General features: G+C 63.3%; 3 protein-coding genes across 4 annotated transcripts; all 3 read left to right on the top strand.

Moving 5' to 3' along the window:
- Positions 1-767: 767 nt before the first annotated feature.
- On the top strand, positions 768-5848 carry S100A10 (S100 calcium binding protein A10). Its single transcript, XM_079332868.1, has 3 exons — positions 768-864; positions 3839-3977; positions 5666-5848. The coding sequence occupies exons 2-3, from the start codon at positions 3846-3848 to the stop codon at positions 5825-5827; spliced, it is 294 nt and encodes a 97-aa protein (XP_079188994.1). The 5' UTR covers positions 768-864; positions 3839-3845; the 3' UTR covers positions 5828-5848.
- A 1937-nt stretch (positions 5849-7785) lies between these two features.
- On the top strand, positions 7786-11366 carry LOC306816430 (acyl-coenzyme A thioesterase THEM4-like). Its single transcript, XM_079332872.1, has 5 exons — positions 7786-8015; positions 8977-9157; positions 9622-9732; positions 9966-10090; positions 11221-11366. The coding sequence occupies exons 1-5, from the start codon at positions 7799-7801 to the stop codon at positions 11280-11282; spliced, it is 696 nt and encodes a 231-aa protein (XP_079188998.1). The 5' UTR covers positions 7786-7798; the 3' UTR covers positions 11283-11366.
- Positions 11367-11993: 627 nt separating this feature from the next.
- LOC306816428 (nuclear receptor ROR-gamma-like) lies at positions 11994-19902 on the top strand. 2 transcript variants are annotated; one of them, XM_079332870.1, is made up of 10 exons: positions 11994-12013; positions 15894-15979; positions 16504-16645; positions 16854-17261; positions 17520-17641; positions 17785-17917; positions 18438-18545; positions 18618-18728; positions 19118-19227; positions 19430-19902. In XM_079332870.1, exons 1-10 carry the CDS (start codon positions 12007-12009, stop codon positions 19589-19591), a joined length of 1389 nt encoding a protein of 462 aa, XP_079188996.1. In that variant the 5' UTR covers positions 11994-12006; the 3' UTR covers positions 19592-19902. The 2 variants fall into 2 exon arrangements, with proteins under 2 accessions (XP_079188996.1, XP_079188995.1); XM_079332869.1 differs by having other exon boundaries at positions 18438-18728.
- The last annotated feature ends 1 nt before the right edge of the window (position 19903 follows it).

Below are 19903 nucleotides of genomic sequence, written 5' to 3'. Positions count from 1 at the left end.
GGGCCCCGCGCCCAATTAGTGATTGTAATTGTAATTAGTGTCATTAGCGCGGCACGCGCCGCCGCGGCGCCGGCCCTGAGGGCGGGGCGGGGTGACACTGAGGGGACTCGGGGGGGACTCGGGGGGGACACGGGGGGGACACTGAGGGGACACTGACGGACACCTGAGGGGGACACTGAGGGGACACTGAGGGGACACTGGGGGACACTGAGGGGACACTGAGGGGACACTGAGGGGACACGGAGGGGACACGGGGCAGGACCCGGGGGGCCCGAGGTGTCCCCGGTTTTTTGGGGGTGTCACTCGGGACCCCGGGCGGGGCTCCCCGGTGCGGGCGGGAGGGTCCCGGAACAGAACCGGGGGTTTTTTGGGGGGTCCGCGGTGACCGGAGGAGTTCGGGGGGATCCGGAGAGTCCGGGGGGGGGGCACTGAGGGGTCCCGGGGTGTCCCCGCTGTCCCCCGGGGGTGTCCCCGGTGTGTCCCCGCTGTCCCCCGGGGGTGTCCCCGCTGTCCCCCGGGGGTGTCCCCGCTGTCCCCGGTGTGTCCCCGCTGTCCCCCGGGGGTGTCCCCGCTGTCCCGGGGGTGTCCCGCTGTCCCCGGGCGGTGTCCCCGCTGTCCCGGTCCCGGTTCGGGGGTACAGCCCCGGGGCGGGGCTCTCTGTCCGGGCGGTCCCGGTGACTCACGGTGACCGCCCCGTGTCCCCCCCCCCCGCGCCCCCCGGTCCGGCCCGCCCCCGCCGTGCCTATCCCGGGCCGGGCCGCGCCCCGGCACTGCCCGCACCGCCACCGGCACCGCCACCGGCACCGACACCGCCACCGGCACCGACACCGGCACCGACACCGGCACCGAGACCTGCCCCGCACGGTGAGTGAGCCCTGCACCCCAAAAACGGGGAACCCCATCCCCAAATCCCGCTTTGGGGCACCCCCGCCCAGCCCCGGTACCGGGGGGGTCCCACCTGCACCTCAAAATGGGGAACCCCATCCCCAAATCTCGCTTTGGGGTCTAAGTCCCAATTTGGGGTGTAAATCCCGGTTTGGGGCTCCCCCACCCAGCCCCGGTACCGGGGGGGGGTCACTCTGAACGGGGGGTCCCACCTGCACCCCAAAAAGGGGGAACCCCATCCCCAAATCCCGCTTTGGGATCCCCATCCCGCTATCCTGGTTTTGGGGGGGTCACTCTGTTTTTGGGGGTCGCTCCTGCACCCCAAAAAGTGCCAAAAATCCCGTTTTGGGGTCCCCCGCCCTTCCCCGGTAAAGGGGGGTCCCGCTATCCCGCTTTGGGGGGGCTCCATCCTGCACCCCCATTTTGGGGGGGATCAATCCTGTCCCCAAATTTGGGGACCCCAAATCCCGCAGCCTGATTTTGGGGGGGGAATCCTCAGCATCACTTTGGGGGGTCTCCATCCCCGAACCCCCTTTTAGGGGTTCCCTCCCTTTGGGGAATTTCACTTTTAGGGCGATTCCTCCTTTTTTGGGGGGTCTCCCCTTCTCAGGGCGGTTCCCTTTTTCTGGGGGTCACTTTTGGGGGTTTCCTCCTTTTTAGGCGGGATTCCCTTTTTTTGGGGTGGTTCCTCCTTTTTTTGAGGGCGGCATTTTGGGAGTTCCTTTTTTTGGGTGATTCCCGCTTTTTTTGGGATTCTCCTTTTCGGGGGGGGGGGGTGTCCCCATTTTGGGGCGTTTCCCCTTTTTTTAGAGGCTTCCTCTTTTTCTTGGGGTCACTTTTTTGGGGGGTTTCCTCCCTTTTTTTAAATTTTTTTTTTGCTTTTTTTTTTGGAGGGGGCCCTCCCAGGGAGGGGCTCCGGTCCCGCCCCCCCCGTGAGTCACCGGGGTGTCCCCAAGGGGGGGGTGACAGCGGCCACACCCTCGGGACGTGTCCCCCCATCCCCCCCGCCCCCCCCGCTGAGTCACGCCCGGAGCATTCCCGGACATTCCTGGAAAATGCGCGGGGCCCGGAACGGGCGGCGGGGGGAGGGGGGATTTGGGGGGTCCTGGAGGGAATTTGGGGGATCTAAGAGGAATTTGGGGGTGTCCAGGAGGGAATTTTGGGGGTTCCAGGAGGGAATTTTGGGGTTTTCAGGAAGATCTGGGGTGTGTCCAGGAGGAATTTGGGATGTTCAGGAGGAGTTTGGGGAGCTCAGGGGGAGTTTGGGGTGTCCAGGAGAAATTTTGGGGGTACAGGTGGAATTTTGGGGTGTCCAGGAGGGAATTTTGGGGGGTCCCAGGAGGGAATTTTGGGGTCCCAGGGAGATCTGGGGTGTGTCAAGACGAATTTGGGATGCTCAGGGGGACTTTGGGGTGTCCAGGAGGAATTTGGGGGATTCAAGAGGAATTTGGGGTGTCCATGAGGAATTTGGGGGATCCAAGAGGAATTGGGGGGGGCTCAGGGAAAATTTGGGGGTTCCCATCAGCAATTTTGGGTTCCCAGTGGGAATTCAGGTTTCCCATTGGGATTTTTGAGGTTCCAAGTGTGGAGTTTTCCCCGGAGATTTTGGGGTCCCACTGTGAATTTTGGGGTCCCACTGTGAATTTGGGGCTCCCACTGTGATTTTTGGGGTTTCTCAGTGTGAATTTGGCTTTCCCATGAAGATTTTTGGGTTCCCAGTGTGAATTTGGGGTTCCCATGGGTATTTTTGGGTTCCCAATGTGAATTTGGGGTTCCCATGGGTATTTTTGGGGTCCCAGGTTGATATTTTGGGGTCCCAGGTTGATATTTTGGGGGTCCCAGTGTGATTTTTGGGGTCCCAGGTTGATATTTTGGGGGTCCCAGTGTGATTTTTGGGGTCCCAGGTTGATATTTTGGGGGTCCCAGGTTGATATTTTGGGGTCCCAGTGTGATTTTTGGGGTCCCCCAGCGCCAGGATGCCGTCCCAGCTGGAGCACGCCATGGAGACGCTCATTTCTCACTGTGATTTTTTGGGGTTCCCATGGGTATTTTTGGGGTCCCAGGTTGATATTTTGGGGTCCCAGGCTGTTTTTGGGGTCCCAGTGTATTTTTTGGGGTCCCAGTGTATTTTTTGGGGTCCCAGTGTGATTTTTGGGGTCCCCCAGCTCCAGGATGCCGTCCCAGCTGGAGCACGCCATGGAGACGCTCATTTCTCAGTGTGATTTTTTGGGTTCCCATGGGTATTTTTGGGGTCCCAGGTTGATATTTTGGGGGTCCCAGTGTGATTTTTGGGGTCCCAGGTTGATATTTTGGGGTCCCAGGTTGATATTTTGGGGTCCCCCAGCGCCAGGATGCCGTCCCAGCTGGAACACGCTCATTTCTCACTGTGATTTTTTGGGTTCCCATGGGTATTTTTGGGGTCCCAGGTTGATATTTTGGGGGTCCCAGTGTGATTTTTGGGGTCCCAGTGTGATTTTTGGGGTCCCCCAGCGCCAGGATGCCGTCCCAGCTGGAGCACGCCATGGAGACGCTCATTTCTCACTGTGATTTTTTGGGGTTCCCATGGGTATTTTTGGGTTCCCAGGTTGATATTTTGGGTTCCCAGGTTGATATTTTGGGGGTCCCAGGTTGATATTTTGGGGTCCCAGGTTGATATTTTGGGGTCCCAGGTTGATATTTTGGGGGTCCCAGGTTGATATTTTGGGGTCCCAGTGTGATTTTTGGGGTCCCCCAGCACCAGGATGCCGTCCCAGCTGGAGCACACCATGGAGACGCTCATTTCTCACTGTGATTTTTTGGGGTTCCCATGGGTATTTTGGGATTCCATGGGTATTTTTGGGGTCCCAGGTTTATATTTTGGGGTCCCAGTGTGATTTTTGGGGTCCCAGGTTGATATTTTGGGGTCCCAGGTTGATATTTTGGGGGTCCCAGTGTGATTTTTGGGGTCCCCCAGCGCCAGGATGCCGTCCCAGCTGGAGCACGCCATGGAGACGCTCATGTTCACCTTCCACAAGTACGCGGGGGACAAGGAGCACCTGGCCAAGGAGGATCTCAGGGCCCTCATGGACAAGGAGTTCCCGGGGTTCCTGGAGGTGGGAATGGGGTCTGTGGGCTCTGTGGGGTCTCTGGGGTTTGTGGGGTCTGTGGGGTCTGTGGGGTGGGATCAGTGGGATCAGTGGGATCCATGGGATGGGACAGAAGGAGCTTAGAGAACCCCAGGATCAAACCACATCAACCTTGAGATGGCATCCCATAAACCCCAGGGCTGGATCCCACAAACATTGGGATCAAACCTGACAGAACCTTGGGGTTGGATCCCATAAACCCCAGGACTGGATCCCACAAACCTTGGGATCAAACCCTATGGGGCCATGGAATTGGATCCCATAAACCTTGGGATCAAACCTTATGGGGCCATGGAATTGGATCCCACAAACCTTGGGATCAAACCCTATGGGACCATGGAATTGGATCCCATAAACCTTGGGATCAAACTCTATGGGGCCATGGAATTGGATCCCATAAACCTTGGGATCAAACCCTATGGGGCCATGGAACTGGATCCCATAAACCTTGGGATCAAACCTGACAGAACCCTGGGATTGGATCCCATAAACCTTGGGATCAAACCCTATGGGGCCATGGAATTGGATCCCATAAACCTTGGGATCAAACCTGACAGAACCCTGGGATTGGATCCCATAAACCCCAGGGCTGGATCCCACAAACCTTGGGATCAAACCTGACAGAACCCTGGGATTGGATCCCATAAACCCCTGGATTGGATCCCATAAACCCCAAGATTAGATGCCATAAACCTTGGGATCAAACCTGATAGGATCCCGGGATTAGATCCCTTAAACCCCAAGATTAAATCAAATAAAACCCCAGGATTGGATCCCATAAAACCCTGAGACCAGATCCTATAAAACCCCGGGATAGAACCCCACAACACCCTGGGATCAGCTCCTATAAAACCCTGGGATTGGGGAGGATGATCCCCCCATTCCCTTTCCCCATTCCCATTTGGGATCTGACCCTGTTCCAGTTTGGGATCTGCTCCATTCCCATTTGGGATCTGCCCCAGTTAGATCTGACCCTGTTCCAATTTGGGATCTTACCAAGGTGGGATCTGACCCATTCCCATTTGGGATCTGGTCCATTTAGGATCTGACCCATTCCCATTTGGGATATGCCCCCATTCCCATTTGGGATCTTACCCCATTCCCATTGGGAATCTGCCCCATTCCCCTTGGGGATCTGCCCCATTCCCCTTTGGGATCTGCCCCATTTCCCTTTGGGATCTGCCCCCATTCCCCTTTGGGATCTGCCCCATTCCCCTTTGGGATCTGCCCCCATTCCCCTTTGGGATCTGCCCCATTCCCCTTTGGGATCTGCCCCATTCCCATTTGGGATCTGCCCCATTTCCCTTTGGGATCTGCCCCCATTCCCCTTGGGGATCTGCCCCATTCCCCTTTGGGATCTGCCCCATTTGGGATCTGCCCCATTCCCCTTTGGGATCCGCCCCATTTGGGATCTGCCCCATTCCCCTTTGGGATCCGCCCCATTTGGGATCTGCCCCATTCCCCTTTGGGATCTGCCCCATTTGGGATCTGCCCCATTCCCCTTTGGGATCTGCCCCATTTGGGATCTGCCCCATTCCCCTTTGGGATCTGCCCCATTTCCCTTTGGGATCTGCCCCATTTCCCTTTGGGATCTGCCCCATTCCCCTTTGGGATCCGCCCCGTTTAGGATCTGACGCTCTCCCCGTTTCCCCCAGAACCAGCGGGACCCGAACGCCCTGGAGCGGATCCTGCGGGATGTGGAGCAGAGCCGCGATGGCCGCGTTGGCTTCCAGGGCTTCTTCTCGCTGGTGGCCGGGCTGACCATCGCCTGCAACGATTACTTCGTGCAGCACATGAAGCAGCGCGGCCGCCGCTGAGCCCCGCCCACCCACCGGGGAGCCCCGCCCACCCACCGGGGAGCCCCGCCCACCCACCGGAGCCCCGCCCGCCCACCGGGGAGCCCCGCCCACCCACGGAGCCCCGCCCACCCACCGGAGCCCCGCCCACCCATGGGTGCCCCCCACTCATCCAGGGGTGCCCCCCCAAACCCCCCTCAGACCCTGTCCCAACCCCAAATGTGTGCCCTGACCCAAAACAGCCCCGGGGGTCTCGAGCCCCCCCCAGGGGTTCTGACCCCTCCCCCACCGATGGGGGGTCACCCCAAACCCCCTCAGTGTCCCCCCAGTAAATGCATTTTGTATTAAATGGGACTTCTCTGTTCTTGGGGTCCCCTTGGGGCTCTTTTGGGGTCCCTCCGGGTGTCCATGGGAGTTTAAGGGGGTCCATAGGGGTTTATGGGGTCCATAGGGGTTTATGGGGTCCATGGGGGTTTATGGGGGTCCATGGGGGGTTTATGGGGCCCATAGGGGTTTATGGGGTCCATAGGGGTTTAGGGGGGTCCATGGGGGTTTATGGGGGTTTATGGGGTCCATAGGGGTTTATGGGGGTCCATAGGGGTTTATGGGGTCCATGGGGGTTTATGGGGCCCATAGGGGTTTAGGGGGGTCCATGGGGGTTTATGGGGGTCCATGGGGGTTTATGGGGGTCCATAGGGGTTTATGGGGTCCATAGGGGTTTATGGGGGTCCATGGGGGTCCATGGGGTCCATAGGGGTTATGGGGTCCATGGGGTTTATGGGGTCCATAGGGGTTTATGGGGGTCCATGGGGGTTTATGGGGTCCATAGGGGTTTATGGGGGTCCATGGGGGTTTATGGGGTCCATAGGGGTTTATGGGGTCCATGGGGGTTTAGGGGGGGTCCATAGGGGTTTATGGGGGTCCATAGGGGTCCATAGGGGCTTATGGGGTCCATGGGGGTTTAAGGGGGTCCATGGGGGTCCATGGGGGTCCATGGGGGTTTAAGGGGTCCATAGGGTCTCTATAGGGTCTCCATAGGGTCTCTGTATAAGTGTCTGTAGGAGTCCATAGGGGTCTATAGGGGGCTATAGGGCTCCACAGGTGTCTGTAGGGGATCTATAGGGTTCCATAGATGTCCATGGGGTCTCTATAGGGTCTCTATAGGGTCTCTATAGGGTCTCTATAGGGTCTCTCCGGGGTTCCAGAGGGTTCCTCAGGCCCCGCCCCCGGAAGCAGGGAACCCCGGAAGCCCCGTGACGTCACGGCAGAGGGCGGGGCCGCGGCGCGCGGGTCCGGACGGGGCTGGGGACAGGGAGGGGACACGGGGGGGACAGAGAGGGGACAGAGAGGGGGGACACGGGTGGGACACGGGGGGGACACAGCGGGGACGGCGGGACGCGGGCTCGGGGGACCGGGTGACATTGGCTGGGGGCGGGGTGACCTGTGACGTCACGGACACCAGGAATGATGTCACCGGAGGGTGTGGCTTCACGGCTGGTGTCGCTGACCGGGTGTGACGTCACCAGTGACCCTCTCTGACCAGGTGTGACATCAGCAGTGACCCTGGGAACCAGGTGTCCCATCACTGCCCAGGTGTGTGATGTCATCACTGATATCACTGCCCAGGTGTGACATCACCACCGACCGCGTGTGACATCAGCAGTGACATCATCCACCAGGTGTGACATCACCGGTGACATCATCGACCAGGTGTGACATCACTGACCAGGTGTGTGACATCCCCGCTACCACCACTCTCAGTGACATCACTGTCCCTGTGTGATGTCACCAGTGCTGTCCCCCGGGGATGGCACTGGCTATGACGTCACCGGTGCTATCCCCCAGGGATGGCACTGGCTATGACGTCACCGGTGCTATCCCCCAGGGGTGGCACTGGCTGTGACATCCCCGTGCTGTCCCCAGGCCAGGCTGTGACGTCACCATTGCTGTCCCCAGGCCAGGCTGTGACGTCACCATTGCTGTCCCCAGGCCATGCTGTGCCGGGGCCGGGCGCTGGCGCGGGCTCTGCCCCCCGTGCCCCGTGTCCCCCGTGTGTCCCTGTGCCAGTGTCCCCCGCGGGACCTGGCTGTCCCCAACGCCGGCTGGAGCGAGCGCATGCGGCGCCACTACGGCCACCAGCTGGTGACAGCCAGCGCCGAGGGCTGGACACGGCTGCCATCCTTCCGCCGGGCGCGCCAGCACCGCCACCGTGCGTCACCTGCGTCACCTGTGTGTCACCTGTGTCTCACCTGCGTCACCTGTGTGTCACCTGGGTCACCTGCGTCACCTGTGTGTTACCTCTGTGTCACCTCTGTGTCACCTGTGCGTCACCTGCGTCACCTGCGTCACCTGGGTCACCTGCGTCACCTGTGTGTCACCTGTGTGTCACCTGTGTCACCTCTGTGTCACTTCTGTGTCACCTCTGTGTCACCTGTACAACCTCTGTGTCACCTGTGTGTCACTTGTGTGTCAGCTGTGTCACCTGTGTGTCACCTGTGTGTCACCTGTACAACCTGTGTGTCACCTCTGTGTCACCTCTGTGTCACCTGTGTGTCACCTCTGTGTCACCTGTGTGTCAGCTGTGTCAGCTGTGTGTCACCTGTACAACCTCTGTGTCACCTGTGTGTCACCTGTGTGTCACCTCTGTCACCTGGATCACCTGTGTGTCACCATGTCCCCACTGTCCCCTGCCCCTGCAGTGTCCCTGTTGTCCCTGCAGTGTCCCCATGTCCCCTGTGCAGTGTCCCCTGTCCCTGCAGTGTCCCCATTGTCCCCTGTCCCTGCCGTGTCCCCTGTCCCTGCAGTGTCCCCTGTGCAGTGTCCCCATGTCCCCATTGTCCCCTGTCCCTGCAGTGTCCCCTGTGCAGTGTTCCCATTGTCCCCTGTCCCCGCAGTGTCCCCATTGTCCCCTGTCCCCGCAGTGTCCCCGTGTCCCCTGTCCCTGCAGTGTTCCTGCAGTGTCCCTGCAGTGTCCCCATGTCCCCTGTCCCTGCAGTGTCCCCTGTCCCTGCAGTGTCCCCATGTCCCCATTGTCCCCTGTCCCTGCCGTGTCCCCTGTCCCTGCAGTGTCCCCATTGTCCCTGCAGTGTCCCCATGTCCCCTGTCCCCGCAGTGTCCCCGTGTCCCCGCAGTGTCTCCATGTCCCCGCGCTGACCCCGCTGTCCCCGCAGAGGTGCCGGCTCTGGCCGGTGGCAGTGACGGTGACAGTGACAGTGACGGTGACACGCGGCTGTTCCCGAGGGCCATCGAGGGGGACGGGAAGGGCTTTGAGTTCGTCATGTTCCTGAATGTCCCCAAGGGCCGCCTGCGCTGCCTGTGCCAGCCCGGGCCCTTCCTGGAGGGACACCCGGGGTGAGTGCCACCAAGTGTCACCTCTATTGTCACCTACTGTCACCTAATGTCACCTATTGTCACCTATTGTTACTCTATTGTCACCTCCTGTGCCAGCCCAGTCCCTTCCTGGAGGGACACCTGGGGTGGCATCCCTGTCACCCCAATGTCCCCACTGTCCCCAATGTCCCCATGTCCCCCCGTCCGCAATGTCCCCATTGTCCCCAATGTCCCCAATGTCCCCATTGTCCCTAATGTCCCAATGTCCCCAATGTTCCCAATGTCCCCAATGTTCCCACTGTCCCCCCTGTCCGCCCTGTCCCCAATGTCCCCAATGTCCCCATTGTCCCTAATGTCCCAATGTCCCCAATGTCCCCAATGTTCCCACTGTCCCCGTTGTCCCCCCTGTCCCTCCTGTCCCCAATGTCCCAATGTCCCAATGTCCCCAATGTCCCCCCTGTCCCCACTGTCCCCACTGTCCCCAGGCTGACCCACGGCGGTGCCATCGCCACCCTCATTGACACCTCCCTGGGGACGCTGGCGCTGGCGGTGGCCGGGCGGGTGGTGACAGCCAACCTCAGCATCGACTACGTGGCGTGAGTGGCACTGTCCCCTGTGTCCCCAGGGGGGGCTGGAATGTCCCCAGGGGAGGGGACACACCTGGGGGGACATCAGGTGACACTGGGATGACAGGGGAGAGCAGGAGGGGACACACCTGGGGGGACACAGGGTGGCACTGGGGTGACCGGGGAGGACCTGGTGCCCCACTGCCCCTGTCCCCAGTGTCCCCAGTGTCCCCAGTGTCCCCAGTGTCCCCTGCTGTCCCCAGGCCTGTCCCCCTGCTCTCCGTGCTCCTGCTCGAGGCGTCCCTGCAGCGCCGCGAGGGACGGAAACTGTTCCTGGGCTGTGACCTGAGGGACGCCGAGGGGGACACGCTGCACGCCAGGGCCACCGGTGAGGGGACACTGGGGACACTGGGACACGCTGCACGCCAGGGCCACCGGTGAGGGGACACTGGGGACACTGGGACACGCTGCACGCCAGGGCCACCGGTGAGGGGACACGGGGACATGGGGACATGGGGACACGCTGCACGCCAGGGCCACCGGTGAGGGGACACGGGGACATGGGGACACTGGGGACACTGGGACACTGGGACACACTGCACGCCAGGGCCACCGGTGAGGGGACACGGGGACATGGGGACACTGGGGACATGGGGACACGCTGCACGCCAGGGCCACCGGTGAGGGGACACGGGGACACGGGGACATGGGGACATGGGGACACACTGCACGCCAGGGCCACCGGTGAGGGGACACGGGGACATGGGGACACTGGGGACACTGGGACACTGGGACACGCTGCACGTCAGGGCCACCGGTGAGGGGACACGGGGACACTGGGGACACGCTACACGCCAGGGCCACCGGTGAGGGGACACGGGGACACTGGGGACACTGGGACACGCTGCACGCCAGGGCCACCGGTGAGGGGACACGGGGACATGGGGACATGGGGACATGGGGACACGCTGCACGCCAGGGCCACCGGTGAGGGGACACGGGGACATGGGGACACGCTGCACGCCAGGGCCACCGGTGAGGGGACATGGGGACACTGGGGACACTGGGACACGCTGCACGCCAGGGCCACCAGTGAGGGGACACGGGGACATGGGGACACTGGGGACACTGGGACAGCCTGGGGACACTGGGGACAGTGGGGACACTGGGGACACGGGGACACTGGGGACACTGGGACAGCCTGGGGACACTGGGACACTGGGGACATGGGGACACTGGGGACACTAGGACACTGGGGACACTGGGACATGGGGACGGGCACTGGGGACACTGGGACAGCCTGGGGACACTGGGGACACTGGGACAGCCTGGGGACACTGGGGACACTGGGGACACTGGGGACACTGGGACACTGGGACAGCCAGGGGACAATGGGGACACTGGGATGGGGCTGGGGACACATGTGGGGACAGCAGCGATGATCTTGGGGGCTGGGGACACTCTGGGGACAATGGGGGTCCCCACCTGAGGTGTCCCCTCTGTCCCCTCTGTCCCCAGGACTCTTCATCCAGCAGGAGCCCCCCAAGGAACCAGCACGGGGGGGGGATGGTGGCCGGTGACTGTCACCTGTGTCACTTGTGTCACCTGTGCCACCCTCGGTGACCTCCCTGTCCCCACTGTCCCCATCAGAGCCGCTGCCACCACCTCTCGTGTCCCTCGTTGTCACTTTGGGGTCGGGGGGGTGGGACCCCCGTGTCCCCCCCGCTTCCACCGTGGAGTCCACAAGGGGGGGACACGGGGACACAGGGGGAGGGGCCTGACAAGGGGGGACACCCCAAAATTTGGGACTTTGGGGAGGTCATGGCTGGTCCCTGCACCGCACCCCAAAAATGGGAAATTCGGGGTCCTTGTACCCCAAAATTGGGAACTTTGGGGGGTTTATGTGGGTCCCGTACCCCAAAAACTGAGCCCGGAGGATGTGACGGTGTCCCATATCTGCACCCCAAAATCGCCCCCACTGGAGTTTCCAGAGGGGTCCCTGCACCCCAAAACTGCCCCCGTGGGGTTCCGGGGGTTCCCTGCACCCCAAAAATGATCCGGGAGGGGCCGTGGGGTCCCATTTGGGGGGGTCCGGAAAGATTCGGGGTGTGTGTGTCCCCCTCTCGTGCCTCAGTTTCCCTGCGGGTAAAATTCGGAACTTTCCCGCGGTTTGGGGGGGGGCAGGATGCTGGGGGGGGGGGGGGGGGGCTGTGGAGGGGCGGGCGGGGAAATTTGGGGTGGGGGGAGGGGGCCCCGCGGCCTTAAAGGGCCCCGCCCGGGCCGGGGCTGGAGGGAAACGGAGCCATGAGAGGTGAGGGGTGCGGGGGGGGGAGGGGCAGCGCAGGTGTGCAAGGGGGGAGGGGGGGGTTGGGCACGCGTGTGCCACGGGTGTGTCACAGTGTGCACAGGTGTGTCACGGGCTGTACACGCGTGTTCCAGGACACAGGTGTGTGTTTTGGGCTGTACACACCTGTTTCGGGGTGTGCACGTGTGTTATGGGGAGCACAGGTGTGTCACAGGCTGCGTGTGCGTGTTTTCAGTCACACACACCTGTTCCATGGTGCACGGGTGTGTTTTGGGCTGTACACACCTGTTCTATGGTGCACGGGTGTGTCACAGCACACGGATGTGTGTCACAGGCTGTACATGTGTGTTTCAGGCTGTACACGGGTGTTTCATGGTGCACAGGTGTGTCACAGGCTGTACATGTGTGTTTTGGGGTGTACAAGTCTGCTAGGGGTGCACGGCTGTGTCACAGGCTGTATGTGCGTGTTCCAGGAGACACGTGTGTGTCACAGCCTGTACACGGGCGTTTCATGGTGCACAGGTGTGTCACAGGCTGTACATGTGTGTTTTGGGGTGTACACGTGTGTGTCACTGTGTACAGGTGTGTCACAGGCTGTACATGTATGTTTTGGGCTGCACACGGGTGTTTCATGGTGCACAGGTGTGTCACAGGCTGTACATGGGTGTTTTGGGCTGTACACGTGTGTTTCATGGTGCAGAGCTGTGTCACAGGCTGTACATGTGTGTTTTGGGGTGTACACGTGTGTGTCAGTGTGCACGGGTGTGTCACAGGCTGTACATGTGTGTTTTAGGGGGTACATGTCTGTTGGGTGGTGCACAGCTGTGTCACAGGCTGTACATGTGTGTTTTGGGGTGTACACGTGTGTGTCAGTGTGCACGGGTGTGTCATGGGCTGTACATGTGTGTTTTGGGGTGTACATGTCTGTTGGGTGGTGCACAGCTGTGTCACAGGCTGTACATGTGTGTTTTGGGGTGTACACGTGTGTGTCAGTGTGCACGGGTGTGTCATGGGCTGTACATGTGTGTTTTGGGCTGTTCACGTGTGTGTCAGTGTGCACAGCTGTGTCACAGGCTGTACATGTGTGTTTTGGGACACGTTTCAGGCTGTATGTGGGTGTTTCATGGTGCACGGGTGTGTCACAGGCTGTACATGCCTGTTCCAGATCACACGTGTGTGTTTTGGGCTGTACACACCTGTTTTGGGCTGTACACGTGTGTTAGGGGGTGCACAGGTGTGTCACAGGTTGTGCATACGTGTCACAGGCTCTACACGTGTGTTTCAGGCTGTACACACCTGTTATGGGACACACGGGTGTGTCACAGGCTGTACAGGTGTGCCATGGACTGCACACAGGTGTGTCAGTGTGCACAGGTGTGTCACGGGCTGTACACACATGTTACATGCTACACACGTGTCTTTTGGGGCACAGACGTGTTGTCACAGGCTGTACATGCGTGTTCCAGGTCACACGTGTGTGGTTTTGGCTGTACACACCTTTATTTGGGGTGTACATGTGTGTTTTGGGAGCACAGGTGTGTCACACGTGTGTCACAGTCTGTACACATGTTTCAGTGTGCACAGGTGTGTCACACGTGTGTCACAGGCTCTACCTGTGTGTCACAGGGCGCACACGTGTGTTCCAGCACACAGGAGTGTTTTTTGGGCTGTACAGGTGTGTCACACCCCTGTCACAGTCCCACACGTGTGTCACACATCCCACATGTGTGTCACAGGTCCTACACACGTGTGTCAGGTGTCACCCCCCCATGTCCCCGGTCCCACACGTGTGTCCCAGGGTGCACAGCTGTGTCACAGGTTGTTCATGCGTGTCCCAGGTCCCACACGTGTCCCCGCGTGTCCCCCTCCCCCCCAGCTGCGCCCCTCCCCCCCCCGCGCACCTGCGGGTCCCTCCCTTGATGTGGCGGCGGGGGGAGGGGGGAGGGGACCCCGGGGGACCCCGCGGTGACAACGGCGGGGACGCGCAGGTGGCTCCGAGCCACCCCCACCCCTGCGGCCCCGGGGATCGAGGGGGGGCGCCCCTGGGGGCTGGGGACCCTCCGTGTCCCCTCCCTGTCCCCATTGTCCTCTCCCTGTCCCCATTGTCCCCTCCCTGTCCCCGCTGTCCCCCGTGCCGCGGTGTCGGGGGCGGGTTTTGCCGGGGGGTCCCGGGGGGCTGGGACTGGTGGGTACTGGGGGTACTGGTGAGGTTTGGTGTGTCCCAGTATGTCCCAGTTCGTTACTGGTGTGTCCCAGTTGGTTACTGGTGCCGCTGCCGCTCCCGGCGGGTGCCGCCGGTACCGGGAGGGGTTTGTCGGTCCCGGGAGGAGACACCGGGTACGGGGCAGCTACCGGCATCCCCAGTGCTCCCAGTAACCCCAGTATCGCGGGTGCGGTGGCACTGACAGCTCCCGGTGTTCCCGGTGCCGCAGATTTCCCCAGTGCCCGCGGAATCCCACCAGTACCACCAGTTCCACCAGTTCCGGTGTGCCCAGTACCACCAGTACCACCAGTACCACCAGTTCCCCCGGCGCTGTTCGTGCCCCCAGTTCTCCCAGTAACCCCGGTACCCCCGGTGGCTTCAATTCCCCGGAGCCTCAGGTCCCCCCGGTTCCCGTGGATTCTCCCAGCGCCCCCAGTTCTCCCAGTACATGCCCCCAGTCCCCGATTCCCCAGTGCCCCCAGTGCCCTCAGTTCTCGGTTCCCCAGTGTCCCCACTCCCGGTTCTCCGGATCCCCAGTGTCCCCATGTCCCCGGTTCCCGGTTCCCCGGTTCCCCGGTACCCTCAGTGTCCCCAGTTCTCGGTTCCCCAGTGCCCCCAGTGTCCCCAGCGTCCCCCAGAGTCCCCCAGTGTCCCCAGCGCCCCCAGTTCCCGGTTCCCCAGTGCCCCCAGCGCCCCCAGTCCCCGGTTCCCGGCAGAAGCGGCCCCGCCGCGGCGCTTCCCGGACGGGCTGAGTAATCCGGGGCGCGGGGCTGAGTCAGCGCCCCCAAACGCGGGGTCCCCCCGGGGGTCGCGGCCCCTCCTGCCGCCCCCGGCCCCTCTGCCCCCCCCGGGCCCCCCCCGGGTCCCCCCGGGCCGGATGCGCGGGCGGCGCCGGCCCCAAAAAACTGGGGCAGGAGGAAGAGGAGGGAGGGGGGGGCACACAGGGCAGAGGGGTGTCACACGTGTCCGGGTGCCACACGTGTCCGAGTGTCACACGTGAGTGGGGTGTCACATGTGAGTGGGGTGTCACACGTGTCCGAGGGTCACACGTGTCCGAGGGTCACGCATGTCGAGTGTGTCACACTTGTCTGAGAGAGTGTCACGCGTGTCCAGTGTGTCACACACATGTCTGGGGTGTCACACACATGTCCAGGTGTGTCACACACGTGTGCAGGTGCAGGAGCCTCTCAGAGTGTGAGTGGGAGTGCACAGGTGTGAGCACACCTGAGCTGTGCCAGGGCCATGCCAGGGCCATACTGGGGCCATACTTGGAGCTCCCAGTGCTGTACTGGGCCATACTGGGGCCATACTGGCAGCTCCCAGTGCTGTACTGGGCCATACTGGGAGCTCCCAGTGCTGTACTGGGCCATACTGGGGCCATACTGGGGCCATACTGGGGCCATACTGTCAGCTCCCAGTGCTGTACTGGGCCATACTGGGGCCATACTGTCAGCTCCCAGTGCTGTACTGGGCCATACTGGGGCCATACTGGGAGCTCCCAGTGCTGTACCGGGCCCCGCGCGTTTCCTGCCCCGGGGCCGTGTCCCAGTTGTGGCTTTGTGGCTCCGGCAGCCGCCGGCGCTGGGTGACAGGGGACAGCGGGGACACCGGGGACACTGGGGACACCGGGGACATTGGGACCCGTGCCAGGTGTCCTGTGCCAGTGTCCCCGTGTCCCCCCAGCCCACATCGAGGTGATTCCGTGCAAGATCTGCGGGGACAAATCCTCCGGGGTGCACTACGGGGTCATCACCTGCGAGGGCTGCAAGGTGACACCGGGGACAGAGGGACATGGCGGGGACAGGGGACTTGGGGGACATGGAAGGACATGGGGACATGCAAGGGGTAAGGGGGGACATTGGGGACATGAGGACAAGGGGGGTCATGGGGATATGGGGACAGGGGGACATGGGGATATGGGGGACATGGGGACAGGGGACATGGGGACAGGGGGACATGGCGATATGGGGACAGGGGGACATGGGGGACATGGGGACATGGGGATGGGGGACAGGGGGGATATGGGGACATGGGGACACAGGGACAGAGGGGACATGAGGACAAGCGGGGACATGGGGATATGGGGACGGGGGGACAGGGGGACACGGGGACAGAAAGGACAGGAGGACATGGGGACAGGGAGGACACGGGGACATGGGGACAGAGGGGATATGGGAACAGGGGGACATGGGGGACATGGGGACAGGAGTTCCACAGGGTGCCGTGCCGTGCCGCTAGTCACACTGGTGACATGGTGGCACTGGTGACGCTGGTGTCCCCGGTGTCCCCGCAGGGTTTCTTCCGGCGCAGCGAGCGGCGCGGGCCCAGCCTGGCGTGCAGCCGCGGGCAGCGCTGCGACATCGACCGCGCCACCCGCACGCGCTGCCAGCACTGCCGCCTGCAGAAGTGCCTGCGGCTCGGCATGTCCCGGGCCGGTGGGTGACACGGGGACAGCGCGGGGACAGCGCCACTGGGCATGGGGACATCGATTTGTGACCCTGGGGACAACTGTACCCCATGGGGACACCGCCCCGTGACCCTGGGGACAACTGTACCCCATGGGGACACCGCCCCGTGACCCTGGGGACAGCTGGAATCTCTGTGACACTCCCGTGTCACCCGCTGTCCCCTCTGTCCCCGCAGCCGTCAAGTTCGGCCGCATGTCCAAGCAGCAGCGGGACCGGCTGCAGGCCGAGGTGCTGGAACAGCTGGAACGGCGGGAGAACCGGGAGAACCGGGAGCAACCGGAACAGCTGGAACAGCTGGAAACGCGGGAAAAATGGGAAAAAGGGGAAAAACGGGGAAAAGGGGAAAAAGGGGAACAGCGGGAGCAGGAACGGGAGGCGCAGGGGTCAGCCGAGCCCCCCCCCGCGGGGCGCTGTCCCCCGCTGTCCCCCGCTGTCCCCGCGGGGGGTCCCAGCAGGGCGTGGCCCGCGGAGGAGGCGACAAAGCGGGGACAGGATGGGGACAGGGCGGGGACAGCGGGGACAGCGCCGTGTCCTCATCCCGGTGCTGGCGGCGTCCCGGAGTCACCCGCGGGGCTGGAGATCGGTGAGTGGCCCCGGGGACTGTCACCTGCGGGGGTGGTGGGACATGGGGATGTCACCTGTGGGTGGTGGCACCTCAGGACGTCACCTGCGGATGCTCCATGGCGGTGACATCCATCACTGATGGCTGCTGGGTGGTGATGGCACCTGGCTCTGTCACCCGTGGATGCTCCACACTGGTGACCCCTCACCTGCCAAGGCCACACACTGGGCCACCCTCCGTATCCCCACGCCTGTCCCCAAGCCCTGTGTGTCCCCTCAGAGCTGCTGACACAGAGTGTCCTGCTGTCCCACCGTGCCACGTGCCACCCCCGCGCCGAGGACCTGCAGGGACATCGCTGGGCCACCTTCAGCCGCGAGGAGATCTGCGCCTACCAGAGCCAGGTGCGCGGCGGGCAGGGGACAGGGCTGTCCCCAGGGCTGTCCCCCGGGCTGTCCCCCGGGCTGTCCCCAGGGCGGGCAGGGGACAGGGCTGTCCCCAGGGCTGTCCCCAGCGCTGTCCCCAGCGGTGACAGCCGCTCCCGCAGCCCATGGCGGAGATGTGGCAGCGCTGTGCCCGCCGTGTCACCGAGGCCATCGAGCGCGTGGTGGAGTTCGCCAAGCGGCTGCGCGGCTTCCTGGAGCTCAGCCAGCACGACCAGATCGTCCTGCTCAAGGCTGGTGCGCGGCCACCGCGTCCCCGGGCCACTGTCACCCACCCAGGGCCACCGTGGGTGGACACAGGGACAGCCTGTCCCCTTGTCCCCAGTCCCAAGGACAGCGTGTCCCCTTGTGCCCGGCCCCAGGGCCACGCCATCCCACTGTCCCCAGCCCTAGGGCCGCTCTGTACCCTTGTGACACTCCCAGGGGGAGGTGACAGTCCCCTGGGGACACCTCATTCCTCCCTGGGGAGGTGACAGCGCCGTGGTCCCATGGGGAAGCGACAATCTCAAAAGTCCCACAAGGAGGTGACAATCCCGTGTGTCCCAGGGGGAGGTGACAGCCCCCAAATTCCCCTCCATCCTCCCTGGGGAGGTGACAATCCCGTGTGTCCCAGGGGGAGGTGACAGTCCCCAAATTCCCCTCCATCCTCCCTGGGGAGGTGACACCGCCCCGAGCCATCCCCGCGGTGGCACCCCGGGGGGCCGGTGGCGGTGTCGCCGGTGCCAGCAGCGCTGTCGCCGCCCCGCGGGTGTCGCAGGTGCCATGGAGGTTGTCCTGGTCCGGATGTGTCGCGCCTTCGACGCCGCCACCCGCACGGTTCTGTTCGAGGGCAAACTGGCCGGGCCCGAGCTCTTCCGCTCGCTGGGTAGGGCGGCGGCACGGGCGGGGGACAGGAGGTGGCAGGAGGTGACAGGAGGTGACACGGGGCTGTCCCCAGGGTGCCCCGAGCTCGTCGCGTCCATCTTCGACCTGGCGCAGGGGCTGAGCGCGCTGCGCTGCTCCGAGAGCGAGCTGGGGCTGCTCAGCGCGCTGCTGCTCGTCAACGCCGGTCAGACACCGCCCTGTCCCCCCGTGTCCCCCCGTGTCCCCTCCGTGTCCCCCCGTGTCCCCTCCGTGTCCCCTCGTGTCCCCTCCGTGTCCCCTCGTGTCCCCTCCGTGTCCCTCCTCCCGGGGCGGGTTTGCTCCAAATCCTCGGGGTTTATCCTAAAGCGGGATGGGGCGTCCCCACAGTGTCCTCAAGGTGTCCCCAGGGTGTCCCCAAAGTGTCCCCACGCTGTCCCCACCCTGTGCGTCGCCTTCCTCCCTTTCATAGATCGTTCCTGTCCCCAGCACTGTCCGTGTCCCCACACCTATGTCCCCGTCTTCGTCCCTGTCTCCACACTTGTGTCCCTGTCCCCACACCTGTGTCCCTGTCCCCTCACCCCGTGATGTCCCCAGGCCGGCCGTGGCTGCAGGACCGCCCGCGGGTGGCCCGGCTCCAGGGACATCTGGATGTCGCCTTCCGGCTCCTGCTGCGCCGCACCCGCCGCGAGGGGCTCCTGGCCAGGGTGGGGACATCGGGGGACACCGAGGGGGACACGGGGTGGGGACACAGGGAGGGGACACGGGAGACAAAGGGAGGGGACACCGAGGGGCGACACGGGGCCGCTGGGGGAGTAGAGGGTCCCCTCCGCGGTGTCACAGCCGTGTCCCCACGCGTGCCCGCGGTGTCACAGCCGTGTCCGGGCGGTGACAGCCGTGTCCCCCCAGCTGCCCTCCCCGGGCCGGCTCCGCGCTCTCTGCTCGCAGCACCTGGAGCAGGTTCAGGCTTTCCGCCGCCTCCACCCCGGGGTGGTCTCGGCCGCCTTCCCTCCGCTCTACCGGGAGCTCTTCGCCGCCGATCCCGCCGATGTCCCCGCGGGGACCCTCTGAGAGCGATCCTGGGACCGCTGAGACCACCGGGACCAGCGGGACCTCCGGGAGAACCGGGACCAGCGGGACCAGCGGGACCTCCGGGAGAACCGGGACCACCGGGACCAGCGGGACCTCCGAGAGCACCGGGAGCACCGGGACCGCCTCTACACCGGGGGACACCTGGGGGTGCTCCCACGCAGGCACCTGCCGGGAATGCGGCACCTGGAGGGGACCCGGCACCTGGCGAGGCTCTGTCACCCGTGGGTGTCCCACGGGGACAGTGGGGCGTGGCCGCGGCCGCGTTTGAGCGGAATAAAAGCGTTTTTGGGG

Source organism: Erithacus rubecula, assembly GCF_903797595.1.
Source record: "Erithacus rubecula genome assembly, contig: scaffold_579_arrow_ctg1, whole genome shotgun sequence".
Lineage (NCBI taxonomy): Eukaryota > Metazoa > Chordata > Aves > Passeriformes > Muscicapidae > Erithacus > Erithacus rubecula.
This window is presented reverse-complemented; position numbering and strand designations above follow the sequence as displayed.

What these genes read in the sequence shown, in the direction of transcription:
- S100A10 (XM_079332868.1), top strand. Translation starts at nt 3,846, where the DNA reads ATGCCGTCCCAGCTGGAGCACGCCATGGAGACGCTCATGTTCACCTTC. An exon ending in AGTTCCCGGGGTTCCTGGAG is followed by an intron (nt 3,978 to 5,665) that starts GTGGGAATGGGG and finishes CGTTTCCCCCAG; the next exon opens with AACCAGCGGGACCCGAACGC.
- LOC306816430 (XM_079332872.1), top strand. Translation starts at nt 7,799, where the DNA reads ATGCTGTGCCGGGGCCGGGCGCTGGCGCGGGCTCTGCCCCCCGTGCCC. An exon ending in GGCGCGCCAGCACCGCCACC is followed by an intron (nt 8,016 to 8,976) that starts GTGCGTCACCTG and finishes CTGTCCCCGCAG; the next exon opens with AGGTGCCGGCTCTGGCCGGT. An exon ending in CTCAGCATCGACTACGTGGC is followed by an intron (nt 9,733 to 9,965) that starts GTGAGTGGCACT and finishes TGCTGTCCCCAG; the next exon opens with GCCTGTCCCCCTGCTCTCCG.
- LOC306816428 (XM_079332869.1), top strand. An exon ending in TCACCTGCGAGGGCTGCAAG is followed by an intron (nt 15,980 to 16,503) that starts GTGACACCGGGG and finishes GTGTCCCCGCAG; the next exon opens with GGTTTCTTCCGGCGCAGCGA. An exon ending in GATCGTCCTGCTCAAGGCTG is followed by an intron (nt 17,918 to 18,437) that starts GTGCGCGGCCAC and finishes CGGGTGTCGCAG; the next exon opens with GTGCCATGGAGGTTGTCCTG.